The 13,534-nt window shown below is 49.2% G+C and overlaps 1 protein-coding gene across 1 annotated transcript; it reads right to left on the reverse strand.

The window, feature by feature from the left end:
- Positions 1–2,571: 2,571 nt before the first annotated feature.
- Positions 2,572–13,197, reverse strand: LOC128107910 (serine protease 52-like). Its single transcript, XM_052734248.1, has 5 exons — positions 13,116–13,197; positions 7,706–7,904; positions 5,571–5,821; positions 4,212–4,354; positions 2,572–3,044 (listed from the first exon to the last, which is right to left on the reverse strand). The coding sequence occupies exons 1-5, from the start codon at positions 13,195–13,197 to the stop codon at positions 2,787–2,789; spliced, it is 933 nt and encodes a 310-aa protein (XP_052590208.1). The 3' UTR covers positions 2,572–2,786.
- Between the last annotated feature and the right edge of the window lie 337 nt (positions 13,198–13,534).

The raw sequence follows: 13,534 nt of genomic DNA on the forward strand, positions 1-13,534 counted from the left end.
ACTCTGTAGTCCAGGCTGGCCTCGAACTCACAGAGATCCTCCTGCCTCTGCCTCCTGAGTGCTGGGATTAAAGGTGTGCACCACCACCGCCTGGCCCAATTACAGATCTTAAATGGTGGTCCATGCCTGTAATCCCAGCACCCTGGAGGCTGAGGCAGGAGGATTTCTACAAGTTTGAGGCAAGTCTGGGCTACACAGTGGGTCCCAGGTGAGCTGCGCCACAGCATGAAACCATCTTTGACAAATGAATAAAAAGGCTAAACAACAAATTAAAACCAGACAAGATCCAGGTCAGGGCTCCTAGGGCGACTGAGATTGCAGAGCTGTGCTGTGTAGAGGATGGGTTTTCAGGTCAAACAAACCTCATTCCAAGGAACAGACATGAAGGAAAGTCAGTGGATTGTTCAGTGTGGAAGAGTGGGTGGTGGAAGCCAGGGTCAGACTGCCCCAGAGCTGGGTGTCACCTTTTCTGTCCCAGGTAAAGCTTGCAATACCCACAATCCCCATTTCCTCACATGCCATTGATAATTCAGGTGCAAGCTTTTTTTTTTCCCTCAAGATGTTTGAGAAAACAGATAAAGCCGACCAATATTTAGTATTTGAGAGGGAAATGTTATTATACAAAAGACTCCCTCAGGAGTATTGAAGCAAAGGTCATGATGAGTACAGTGGACTTGTGAGCAGAGCATCTAAACCTTTCCTGTTGAAGTTTTAAAAGCTAAGCCTGAGGGCTGGAGAGGCAGCTCAGTGGTTCCAGCTAGAACCAATGGTTTGGAGCACTGTCTTCCAGAGAACCCGGGTTTGATTCCCAGCACTCACATGAGCTCTCAGCCCTCTGTTAATCCAGGGCATTCAGCACCCTCTTCTGGTCTCTGAAGACACGGGCATGCTCATGGGTTCATGGTGTACAGGCATGCATGCAGGAAAACACCCATATCCATAAACAAACAAACAAACAAACAAAGCTAGGCATGATGGTACACACCTATATAACCAGAACATCTAGCCTCAGTCATTTCCCAGTTCTGAATCTTAGCATGCTAATCATGATCTCCAAGAGCCAACACAGCCTTTCCTGGGACATGGTACCAGATGGCAGCTATGGAAACAAAGGTGATGTATTAGTCAGAGTTCTCTAGAGGAACAGAACTGATTGTTGCAGTGGGTAGCTGTTTGAGCCATGCCCTGAAGCACTGTCCCTAGTGAGGCAGCTGGAGCTGTTACACTTGCCTATGACCTTGAGGTACCTGCCTCTGGGGCAGGGCCACCGAGGACCCTTAAGACCAGGGATGCACATACACTCCTTCTTGGCTACCGCGTTTCCGGATGCTGAGATTTTGCACCAAGCCATTCAACATGGGACATAGTTCAGCTTTCCCGGGCCCTATGATAAATCTCCTGTGGTTGTGAGTTTACTCCCAAATAAATTCTTTTGATCATTAAATTGGCCATGGATTTATCCCATTATGAAACTACAAATGAAGAGAGAAGGGAGCTGAAAGTGTTTATTTCATGAGCTACCTGCTGTGTGGCTTATCCCAGAGATAATGTAAAACTCAGTATCTGCCTTTAATTTGCCATGGACAGCCACAACCCAAAGAACGACTCACTCAAGTTCATTTTGACAGATGAGATGAATTTATTAGGGGTGACTTATGGAACAGAGGACAACCATGTATTGATGTATTTTCCCCAAATCATCCTCCCAACACATACACACACACACACACGCACACGCACACGCACACGCACACGCACACGCACACGCACGCATACTCCTACAAAGCTCCTCTTTTATATGGTTCTAGGTTTACAGAATTTCTATTACACCTGGTTCAAGGTGCCTCCTGGTCTTAAAGGATCAGAGACAGAGGCTTGGGAAACACGAGACACAGACACAACAGAGTCTAGGAAAGTTCTGCGTGTATGTGTACTCCACCCTTGTTCCCTTCAGGGATTCTGACGGCTTTGACAAACGTCAATGCTGGAGGAGACACTGTGTTTCTTCTGCAGTCTGGTTCATAGCTTGCTGCAAGATGGCGGACTGGTCTCACTCTGTGACTGCTCTGCAAGGTAAAGGCAGAAGGAAGCATGTGTGTGAGAGAGGAGTGAATGGGCTCCCTGCCTCAAGGTTCCCTGGATTGCCCCTTTCCATTGGATTGAAGGTGAGTCTCAGGGATTCTTGAGCTCATCGGAGAAGGAAATCGAAGATGGACACAGTGACAGTGCTCTCTCAAAACATGACAGCAGGCTCAAGAGCGAACAGTTGCCCCTGGAGTCAGGTTTTTATTAGGTTATCATCTTTGTGTTTGCAGGATGGCTTTGCGTTTTCTCTGTAATTATGTGGAATTATGTAGAATCCAGTCCATGTATCATACATAGAGTCTTCCTATGTGGCAGGTTGGGAGTTTTTTTCTTTACCTTGCATGATTCATAGAGGCCTGTCACAGTGCATGGGGTGAGTGGCATTGGCTTTCCTCAGGGTTGTTTGGTTGATTTGACCAAGCTATTTTCTTGGCCAATTATTTACTCACTAGCTGACTAACCCCAATATTAACCCCCTTTAGAAAGAGACTCTGAACCTTGGAGAGGACTCACCCCACTTTTCAGTCCCATTTGAAACTCTGCAGTGGTTCCCAGGCTTGTCTGGTACCCTCCTACAGCTGTGCAGTGAGTTCAGGTGAAGCCCGAGAATCCTCCCTCAGAGCTTGAGTTCGCCCTGCTCCTTATTTCATACACTGAGAATGACACTTGGCTTGGGGACAGTGTCGTGTTTAATCACCAGGTTAGAACATTACAAAATATAGGAACACGAGAGGCCAGCACGAGATGGGCGAAGAGCATGCAGAGTCCTCCACATACACGTAAGGCTTTCCTGCCTTGGCTGTCTCCTTTCTAATCCACTCCAGGTAATGCGACACCTTGGTGTACACTCCGGGTACGTTCTTCCTGCCACAGCCCACGCCCCAGCTGACAATTCCCAACTGGTACCAAGTGGTTATGTTTCTCTTCTTGTTGCAAACTAGAGGTCCTCCGCTGTCACCCTAGGAGAGAAAAGTTGCTGGGGAGTGGGAGGGCAGTAGGAAGCCACTCCCATAGCCTGCGGAAGTGTGAGCTTCTTGACAGAAGGTACTGGAGAGTCCCCGTGGTGGCAGGTGTCTGTTTTTTATTCAGTTCTCCAGCCACACAGCTGTGACTGTTGCATAGGGAGCAAGCAAGTTAGTTAAAAGGATTTGGATGAGTGACAACTTGATGAAAGACTGATTTCCACCACCACCATCACCACCACCACCACCATCACCACCATCATCATCACCACCACTACCACCATCATCATCACCACCACCAACACCATCACCACCATCATCATCACCACCACTACCACCATCATCACCACCACTACCACCATCATCACCACCACCACCACCATCACCAACATCATCATCACCACCACCACCACCACCACCACCACCACCACCACCACCATCACCACCACCACCACCATCACCATCACCACCACCATCACCACCATCATCATCACCACCACTACCACCACCACCATCACCACCATCATCATCACCACCACCACCACCATCATCATCACCATCACCACCACCACCACCATCATCATCATCACCACCTAGGTCATTGATTAATGTATCCTTTTTTTTAACGTTTCTGTATCAAAAACTTATGCTTTCCCCAAGAATGCATTTTCTTCCAGCTCAGCTTTCTCTATTTTCCTCACAATTGCAAAAAGTGAACAGAATAAGCAAAAATCCATCATGCCTCATAAAAAACCATTGGTTGAATCTACTGGATACACAGACAAATATACAGCAAATGCAAAAAGAGCAGTGTTATGTTAAAATTATAAAATGTAATACTTAAAGCACCACTTTTTAAATGACTCGGCGGGGCGGGGAGTAAGTAAATCAGAAGCCACACTCGTGGGCAAACATTAGAGCAAGGCCACACCAGGAGCTAGAGAGGTGGCCATGGCTCCCCTTCGAGAGCTGGGGAGGGAACAGGCCTTGCCCACATATTGATTTAGGGCTTGTGTCATCCTGAGCTGTAGGAGGATCGTGTATGTTGATTAAAGCCACCCAGCTTGGGTTATTTGCTACTCTGGTCCCAGGGAAGAGATGTGGCATCTCATCCATTGGACAGAAAAGCCAACCACCCTCCCCAGGCGGAGCCCAACCCTTTACCTGGCAGGCATCCTTCCCAGCATCTCGAGCCCCAGCACACAGCATATTCTTGGTTAGTAGAGGCAAAACCTGACCGCACCAGTCCCATCCGAACAGCTCCACATTGACTTTCTGCAGTTTTGAGGGTTGGACTTTTACTAAACCTGACCCAGAGGAGAAGCAGGGGAGAAGAGAGAGTCTCAGCTAAAATGGTCCCTTTAAGTTGAGTGCCAGGGCCCTCCCACATCACCCCAATACGCAAGAACTTCTGCTAGCCCAGAGATCAATCCAGTTTGGTGGGAATGTGGGAGAGGAATAGGTGTCTAGAAGACCATCAAGATCTCCCAAGCATCCATAGTTCCCCAGGACTAGGACCCTGCCTAATCTCAGCCTGAGTTTAACATCTTCCAATCCTACAGTAGGCACAAGCCCCCGCTGGAATCCCGGAAACATGTTTGTTTGAATCCATGATGATCAAGAGAACCCAGGCAGATACGTGGGCTTGTACCACTCTAGGCTCCTTGAGACATTCACCAGGGAGGGGCACTCACTTCCCAGGGTGCAGATGCTTTCTCTCTCTTTAGGTATTGCCGAATCCTGTGTCTAGGATGCTTCCAGAATAGAGAAAAAGTCAAGGCATGTGTATTGAATGATACTTGAGGACTCTGGTGTCAAGAACTTGGTTGTTGTTTCTTTTAAGCTCATAAAAATCATCGAAGACAGATTCCCACCCAGGTTGGGACTTTGGAACCCAACACCAGAACACAGGTTTGGCCATGTGAGGGCCTTCACGGAGGAACAGCATGACTTGCAAGGTGTTCCCTGCTGATGGATTATGGGGCAAGACATGCTTACCAAGAACCTGGACAAAAGGGATCAGTTTACAGGCATGACTGGGAAGGGGTCTAGGAGTGAGCTGCAAGTTGCTTCTACAAAGGACATTTTATACTCAGTGATTTTTTTTTCCTTGGCCTGGGTCTGGGCTTTCAGTTAGTTAGAGCCCTTGGCCTTAGTCAAGCAATGCTGACGCCATCATCCAGAGCAGAGGCGGTCTACACTGCTGCCCTGTGTCCTTCCATAGTCCCCCAGAATGCTACTGAGTGAACTTTTGGACTTGGCAAACTTCTCTCTGGGTTTCTCCTGAGGTGCTGTCCAGGGTTCATGTTCTAGAGTATAAGCACACCATTTTCTCCAGAAGTCTCATGAAGGCTGGCTGCTTGAGGGACTGAGGATAAGGGACGATATGGGCCTTCAATGGGAACTGAAGTCACCAGGTCCACCAGGCAAAACTTCAAGGGCCAGCAGAGCTTCTAGACTTTTCTAACCCTTCTGAACACCAGCCACATGCCACCCTGTAATACCCAAGCCAGAGTCACTCACTGGTATTGGTAAGGCCCCATCCTGTCACCCAGCAGTTATCCCATGCCAGTATGTTGGAAACTTCTGAAACGCAGATGGGTACACTGTTGACAGTCAAGTTTAATGGGGATCTGAGCAAGAGCAAAGCTATGTCATTGTCCAGGAGCCAGCTATCAAAACTCGGGTGTATGATCACCTTGTCTACTTCCTTATACTTCAAGTCCTCCATGTTGTTGAAGTCATCTCTGCCATGCATGATCTCCAGGTTCGAGCTCATTTAAAATAAGAGGAGAGAGAAGGTAAATGATAGAGGTGGAAAGGAGGGATCCCTAAGGAAAAAAAATCCTTCTGCCATCAGGGGCTATATCCTACTTAGTGAGGGGCTAAAGGGATCTGAGCAGAGGAGGCAGCTGGAGTTCCAGCATCTAGCCTGACGATCTTACTTGGACAAACCAGCATCTAGGCAGTTGGAGGACACCAAGACGTCATCCTTGATTCTCAAGAAGAGCTGGATTGATTATAGAGCAGGAGTTTGGGAAGAGTCATGGGACTCAAGGACTTGTACACCAGCCCAGAGCTGGTGATAGGTGCTCGAGGGCTGGAGCCCCACCCTCCCACGCCAGTGCCTTCCGTGTCCCTCCTACTCTGCGGTCTTTCACCACCCACTGGGTCTCCAGCAAGAGCAAATAGTGATAGACCTTTTTTTTTTTTTTTTGTCTATTTAGGGTTTCTGCTTGATTGTCTTTAAGACAAGGTCTTCCTTATGTAGTCCAGGCTGGCCCCTGACAAGTCATCCTCCAGGCTCATCCTCACAGTGCTCAGTGAGAAGCAGGGACTACCGTAACCAGCTTGGAAAGGTGTTTATTGTGTCGGATCATATCCACGGGCGCTTAGCGAGCCGCAGAGCCTGGAGCACACCACAAGATGGATGGGATCCTGGGAGGAGAACCGTTCACCTCCCAGAGGCCAGGTGGAATACTCAGCCGCACAGGCCATTTTAGCACCTCATGGTGTCACACAGCTGGCTGAATGGAGTTCCAGGGTCATCAGCCTCTGGGACAAGCATTCAGCAACACTGGTTAGGAAGAAAATCCTGAGTGTTAGCCTGTTGACACAGTCCTACAGGGTCAGCTACTGGGGAAGCTGAGGCAGGAGAATTACAAATTCAAGGTCTCGCTGGGCTATAGAATGAGTTCCGGGCCAGCCTAGAAACTTTGTGAGACTTTGCCTCAAAATAAAAAGCCAACCCACACAACAGACTGCTGGCAATGGTCGAGAGACAGCCCGATCTGACCTACTCTGGTGATGGGATGGCCAAACACCCTAATTGTTGTGCTAGAAACCTCATCCAACTACTGAGGGATCTGGATGCAGAGATCCATGGCTAGGCCCCGGGTGGAGCTCCGGGAGTCCAATTAGCGAGAATGAGGAGGGTTTATATGAGCGAGAATTGTTGAGACCAAGGTTGGATAAAGCACAGGGACAAATAGCCAAATGAATGGAAACACATGAACTATGAACCAATGGCTGAGGGGTCCCCACTGGGTCAGGCCCTCCGAATGGGTGAGACAGTTGATTGGCTTGATCTGTTTGGGAGGCATCCAGGCAGTGGGACCAGATCTTGTGCTCATTGCATGAGTTGGCTGTTTGAAACCTGGGGCCTATGCAGGATTGTTTGGCTCGGCCTGGGAGGAGGGGACTAGACCTACCTGGACTGAGTCTACCAGGTTGACCTCAGTCTGTGGGGAAGGCTTTGCCCTGGAGGAGATGGGAATGGGGGGGGGGGGGGGGTTGGGGGGAAGGTGAGGGGGACGGGAGGGGGGAGAACAAGGGAATCCGTGGCTGATATGTAGAACTGAATTGTATTGCAAAATAAATTAAAATAAATTAAAAAAAAGACACAGCTGGAAACTACTGGCTTATACATTATAGAATAAATTAGAATAAGTCACTGAAAAAAAAATGCCAAAAGAAGGCTTGGACTGCAGAGAGCACTTGCCCCGCATGGGCCCCTAGGCTCAATCCCTAGTACCAACACACACGCACACGCACATGCACACGCTCGCGCGCGCACACACACACACACACACACACACACACACACACACACACACACACATGCACACTCACCCCAAACTTCTTACAGGAACACTTACTTGTTGATTTGGCCGAAGCAATGGGATGCAGTTAGAATCCACCACTCACTGAGAATAGATCCCCCACAGACATGATTGCCGAGACTCATAATCCCCACGTGCCATGGGAATTCCCAGATGTTCACAGGCTCCCCTCCCACGATAGCAGAAACATTGTACTGTGGTTGAGATCTGGCGCTTATTCCCTGGCCACATGTTACTAAAAAAAAAAATGAGGGAGAGGAAGAAAGTTCTAGGGCCCCAAAGTCGAGTTTGGGGGTCTTGGAGGAAGCTTAACTACAAGCCTGTTCTCCCCACTCACACAGGCCGCAGGGCTCAGCAGTGGGACCCACAGACTGATCCAAGTCCACCACATGTCTCTCAAGGGCTCGGCTACACGGGTGTGGAGTGCACTGGACGCCTCCTTCGCTGCCATTTGCTTCTTGGAATGATTCTGTGAGGCCCTGAGAAGGGAGACTCGAAACCCCACGGCCTGCAGCTGGATCTTGTAATTCCCCCTACGTCTGTACAGTGGTATCCCTTGCTTTAAATGGTGCCTCACGTCCCCCGAAAGATGCCGAAGGGCTGGCGTCCCCCTGTACACAGTGAATGTGCACTTCCCTGGACCTTCCCGACACCATCAAACCAATAGTCAGAAGAAGATGGTCCCACCCGCTCTCCTACTCCTGACTTTTCTATTGTGATTAGGGAACAGGCTTTCATGCAACTTTAATTCCAAGGATTGTTCCAGGTCTCCCCAGAAGGGATTTTGACATTTCCTGTATGACAGGGTTGTTTTGACATCTCTGCTGCCTTTCCAGTACTATTTCATTTTTTTTCTCCTCTTTTCCTCCTCTTCCAGTTCCCTGTCCTTACTTCTTCCTCCTCTTTTTTTCTCTTCCCTTTCCAGCTCCTCTTCCTCCTTCTCAGTACTGTGGTTCAGTCCCTGGGCCTGGTACCTGCTAGGCGAACATGTACCTCTACTGCCGAGCCCACCCACACCCTTCCAGTACTATTCCAATTAAGCAATAAATAAATGCAATAAAATCTACAGTATTGAATACTCACTGTTTGCAAAGCACTGTCCTGTTTCGCCTAACATTATTGCTGCCCTGTTTTAAAGAATGAAGCCTGAGGCTGAACATCAGGCCAAGTTCCAACAGCTTCTATACAGCAGAGCTGAGTTGGGAGCAAGGGCCGTGGCCTATTGACAATGGCATTCACATGATTCTTACAGGAAAATACAGCAATGTTTCTATTCCAGCTTTCTCTAGTCACAATCCCACACCCACGTCATCATAGCCACCATCCCACCACACGTGGTGCTCTTCCACACACTACCTTCTCCACCGTATACACCCCATTAACATATGCCTACCACCACAGACCTCTGCCACATACCCTACCACTATGCAGCCCTACCACACAATCACACCATACACTCCATCCACACAATCTCACTGCACACCCCATACCCGTACAGGCCATCACCAAAGAGCTCTGTCGCCAAAGAACTATATCACCACAGAAGCCAACCACCATACACCCCACTACCACAGAACTCTATCGCTGCCACAGAACTTTACCATACATCCCTGCCACACAGCCCCATCACCAACACACACAGCAACACCACAAACCACTACCACACATTCACATCACCACCACAACGCTTGTGTCACCACCCCCACTTACCAGCCACTGCTTCTCTGTCTTTCCATGTCTCCCCCAATACCGCAGGCGTTCTTTCAATTCCCTGGTAGTGACCTGCCGCTGCCTGCCTCATGGCCCTTCCCCTGTCTCCTCTCTGATCTGTGCCTCTGTCTATCCTGGGCATCTTAGCTCAATCCTAAAGTAATTTTTGCCAAGCTGGGCAAAACTGAGGCAGGAGAAGTGTGAGTTTGAGGCTAACCTGGGCTACGAGAGTAGTGTGTGTGTGTGTGTGTGTGTGTGTGTGTGTGTGTGTGTGTGTGTGTGTGTGCTTTACATTGCCTTTCTTGCAGTATCATTTTTGTATCAGGTATTCTCCTTGGAACACTAGCAACAGTTAACAAATGTTTGTAAACTCTTGACATCTGTTTCTTTCATTCGAGTCTAATTCCCATGAGGGCAGGAGCCATATGTGACTAATTCTTATGGCCACACCACCTAGGAAAAGAGGCTGGCATCACGCAGGAACCCAATGCACAGTAATGGAATAAATGGGTGTACTGGGGTGGTGAGATAAGCTGGATGGCTGAATAGATGGAGTAGACGGATAGATATGTGGGTAGGTAGTTGACTAATGAGTATATAGATGGCTGGATAATTATGAATGATCATAGTATCAATGGTAAAATTCCTTGAACCATTGGCATGAACAGGGAGCTGGGGATTGAGGAGCCTTTATTCAAAGGCATCAACCCTTTGAGTTCCTAAATCAGGGAGCCCGAGTAGAGGGCAAGTGGGTGATCAACAGACAGGTCATCCCATTTGAGGGAGAGCAGGTGGTCTGCAGAAGCATCGTCGCATTTGAAGACGTAAAGAGTAACTCCAGGAATCCCTGCCTCATCTGCCTCGCGCATGTCAAGGAGGCATATCTGACCCTTCCTGGTGGAAGCCGTCACACTAGAAAACACCTACAATCTCATCTCAGATGGAGACACCTGGTATTCCAGCAAGGGAACCTTAGAATTCCTTCACAGTCAAAAAGGCACATTGGGGTGGGAGAAATTAAACGCTTTCTTGAAACGACTGTTTGTGAACAAGTACGCAGAATGAGAGCACTGGAAGTGAGGTTGGGCTCACACAATAGCGCACTTCAGTCTTATCTTTTGGAAACAGTCACATCTGCCACCTCTTGAGCATCTTCGCTGAGCCAGCTACTGTGTTACATGTGTGAGCAAGAGACTCTCAATAACCCCAACAAGGCTCCGTGGTGTGTCTGCAGTCTTGCTTTACGGTGAAGACAGAGAGGATTGCTCAAGCTCACACGGAAGTAGGCAGCAGAGAGAGACTTTCAGCTAAGTGTGACTATTTCAAACCCAGCTGCTCCCTTCTTGCTCAGAGCTTCTGAATTCCACATACTGCCCAATCTTTAAAAGCCTTAACTGGACCGGAAGCATGTGGTTTAGATGATCGCTTACTGTGAACCTGGGACATTCTAATGCAACACTGATTGTTGGGACCCCATCCACCCTATTGAGGACCGGCATGGGAGGAAGGTTTCCCTGGAGAGCTGGGTCTGTTATGAATAGGTAGTGACTGTGACTATTGACATGCTCTGGGCAATCAAGTCCGATGCTGCACCTAAGCTTAGCAAACTGCCAGCAGTTTCTGCTGACAGGTGGGCAGCGCTGGGATGCTGGTGGGATTCTGAGTCCCCCAGCCCCGAGAAATGCCTCTCAAAAAGCAAATGAAAAGAATCATCTGAAGTCACGGGATGGGAGGGCATAGCCATGCAGGCTGCAGAACTGAGTACCGACTGATAGTGGTGCATGTTGCACTGTGGATGGACACAATCTTACCAGATTTAAACCCAGTATCACTGGCAAGGACAGACAGACAGGGCTAGGTGTGGGAGCCCGTTTTCCAGTTCCTCGTGGCTTTACCAGCAGGTCCGCATAGAGGATGATTAGGGCCACGGGCCTGAGTGCAGGTGTCTGAGATGGTCTGCACTTGGCTGTGCTGGGGGAGGAGGTCTTTTGCTCCACCCCTTGGCGGCTCTATAAATATCCTGGGGCAGAGACAGTCGGGGCCTGGGGCCTCTTGAGACTATTCTTTATTTTATTTTTATTTTTTTTTTTGGTTTTTCGAGACAGGGTTTCTCTGTGTAGCTTTGCGCCTTTCCTGGAACTCACTTGGTAGCCCAGGCTGGCCTCGAACTCACAGAGATCCGCCTGGCTCTGCCTCCCGAGTGCTGGGATTAAAGGCGTGCGCCACCACTGCCCGGCCTATTCTTTATTTTCTATCTCCACAATCTAAATCCTTCTATCTAATATTTCCTGCTGCTCACACTCAAGAGAACTCTGGGGAACTGTGGGGTTGGTGGGTAAACGCCCCACAGCTAGGGAGAATACTCAGTTGGTAAAGTGCTTGAAGACCAGGATTGGATCCCCCAGAATCCATGTAAAAAGCTGGGCTCAGTGGCGCCCTCACTGGGAAGGTGGAGACAGGCAGATAGATCCCTGGGACTTGTTGGCCAGGCAGTCTAGAGGAACCAGGAACTCCGAGTTCAGTGTTTTGACAAAGGTTGGCAATCTGGGGCCCAGCAGACCTCTTAGATCTGCACTGGGTCCTCTTTCCCATTTATACCAGCCTGTCTGCTTTGGCAGTGTATTAAGCTCCTTCCCTGTGCAGGGCCTTTGCACGATGCTTGCAAATATGCCTCCCCATCTGAAGAATCAAGTGTGATGAGTACGGAAAGACCCTAGCTGACTGATGTCATTGGCTCCGCCCAGGTTCCCCCCAACACTAGCCTGTTTTGTCTGTTTCACGCCATTGTACAAGAACACAGCCAACGAGGTTTACTCAGGGATTTTGTTGATGTCACACTGGGGAGAGGTAAGCATTTTATCTGTGAGCAAATGTTCCCCAGCTCTCTTTTAGCTTTTTTATGATGAGAATGGAGTCTTATTAAGTTGTCCAGGCCAGCCTTGAGCTCACTCTTGTAGCCTAGGCTAGGTTCGAACCTGAGATCCTCTTGACTCATCCTCCTTGGTAGCTGGATTAGAGGCCTGAACCAACCGTCCAGCTCTTGTGTCTATGTTTAAGGCGTCATGCCCACCACCAGATAGCCCAAAAACCTTGAGAGAAAGAAAAAAAAAAAACCTATGTCCTTCTCTGCTGTAAACAGAGTTTCTAAAACAGCTCACCCTGTGGCAGGGGTTTGAAGTTTGTTGACCAACCCATTGCCCTGGACTGCATACATGCATTCTCTGACTCAGACAGGAGCCCACCACTGGGGACACTGATGTCCCATCTTGCTCGAGTGCTGTAACATGGTGGCTTTGCATTAGACCTTTCCAAAGGTTTTCGGCATGGTGGCAGAGGTTCTCTAAAGATCCTTCTGGACTTAAGCCTTCCTGATGTGGCCAGTAGGCATCACTGCCCCAACAGCTGGCTACCTTTTCTGAAATATGTACCCGTGTGGCCACTAACCCTAGGAAACTCCAGTACTTACATAGATAGCAAATCACACACACACACACACACACACACACACACACACACACACACACACACACACGGCTCCCCCCCCCCAAGTATCTTTAAAGGGTAGGTGTTGTAAGAATCTCAGTGATCATGTGATCAGAGACCAGCTACCTCAGATTCCTAAATCCTGCCCCTCCAACTCCTGAATCAGCATCCCTGGGAACTTGCCTTTGGAACTGGCTCCCAGATGATTCTACCACCCCTTAGGGACTGAACCACAGGGTCCCCAGAGACCTACATGCCAGTGAGCTACATGCCCAGGGCAACATGAAGGCCAATGGCAGCAACAGCCCCGCTCTTCCATCCCTCCATCTTTTCATCAGCTTGCCTGCACATCAGTACTGGGGAGCTTCAGCTTGGGCAAGCGGATGGAGGGCGGGGCCTAGGCGACCACTGAGATCACAATAGGCCTGGGTGGTCTCCTGAGTCCTCCGGGAAGAGGGGGATGGGGGAGGGCGCAATGACGAGGGTGAGAGGAGGTGGAGTGGGGGAGCTCCATAACTGTGGTGCTCCCCCAGACTGATTTGTGGATGGCCCAGAGCACAGTGACTGAAGACACGGCCTTTGCTAATGAGAAGGACACTGAGGTGTGTGGTTCTAATAAACCAGATGACATGGCAGAGGTATCAGTGCACACTCTATGGGCATCAAAGCTCA

This window comes from Peromyscus californicus, unplaced genomic scaffold, assembly GCF_007827085.1.
Source record: "Peromyscus californicus insignis strain IS unplaced genomic scaffold, ASM782708v3 Scaffold_12__1_contigs__length_115047231, whole genome shotgun sequence".
Taxonomy (NCBI): domain Eukaryota; kingdom Metazoa; phylum Chordata; class Mammalia; order Rodentia; family Cricetidae; genus Peromyscus; species Peromyscus californicus.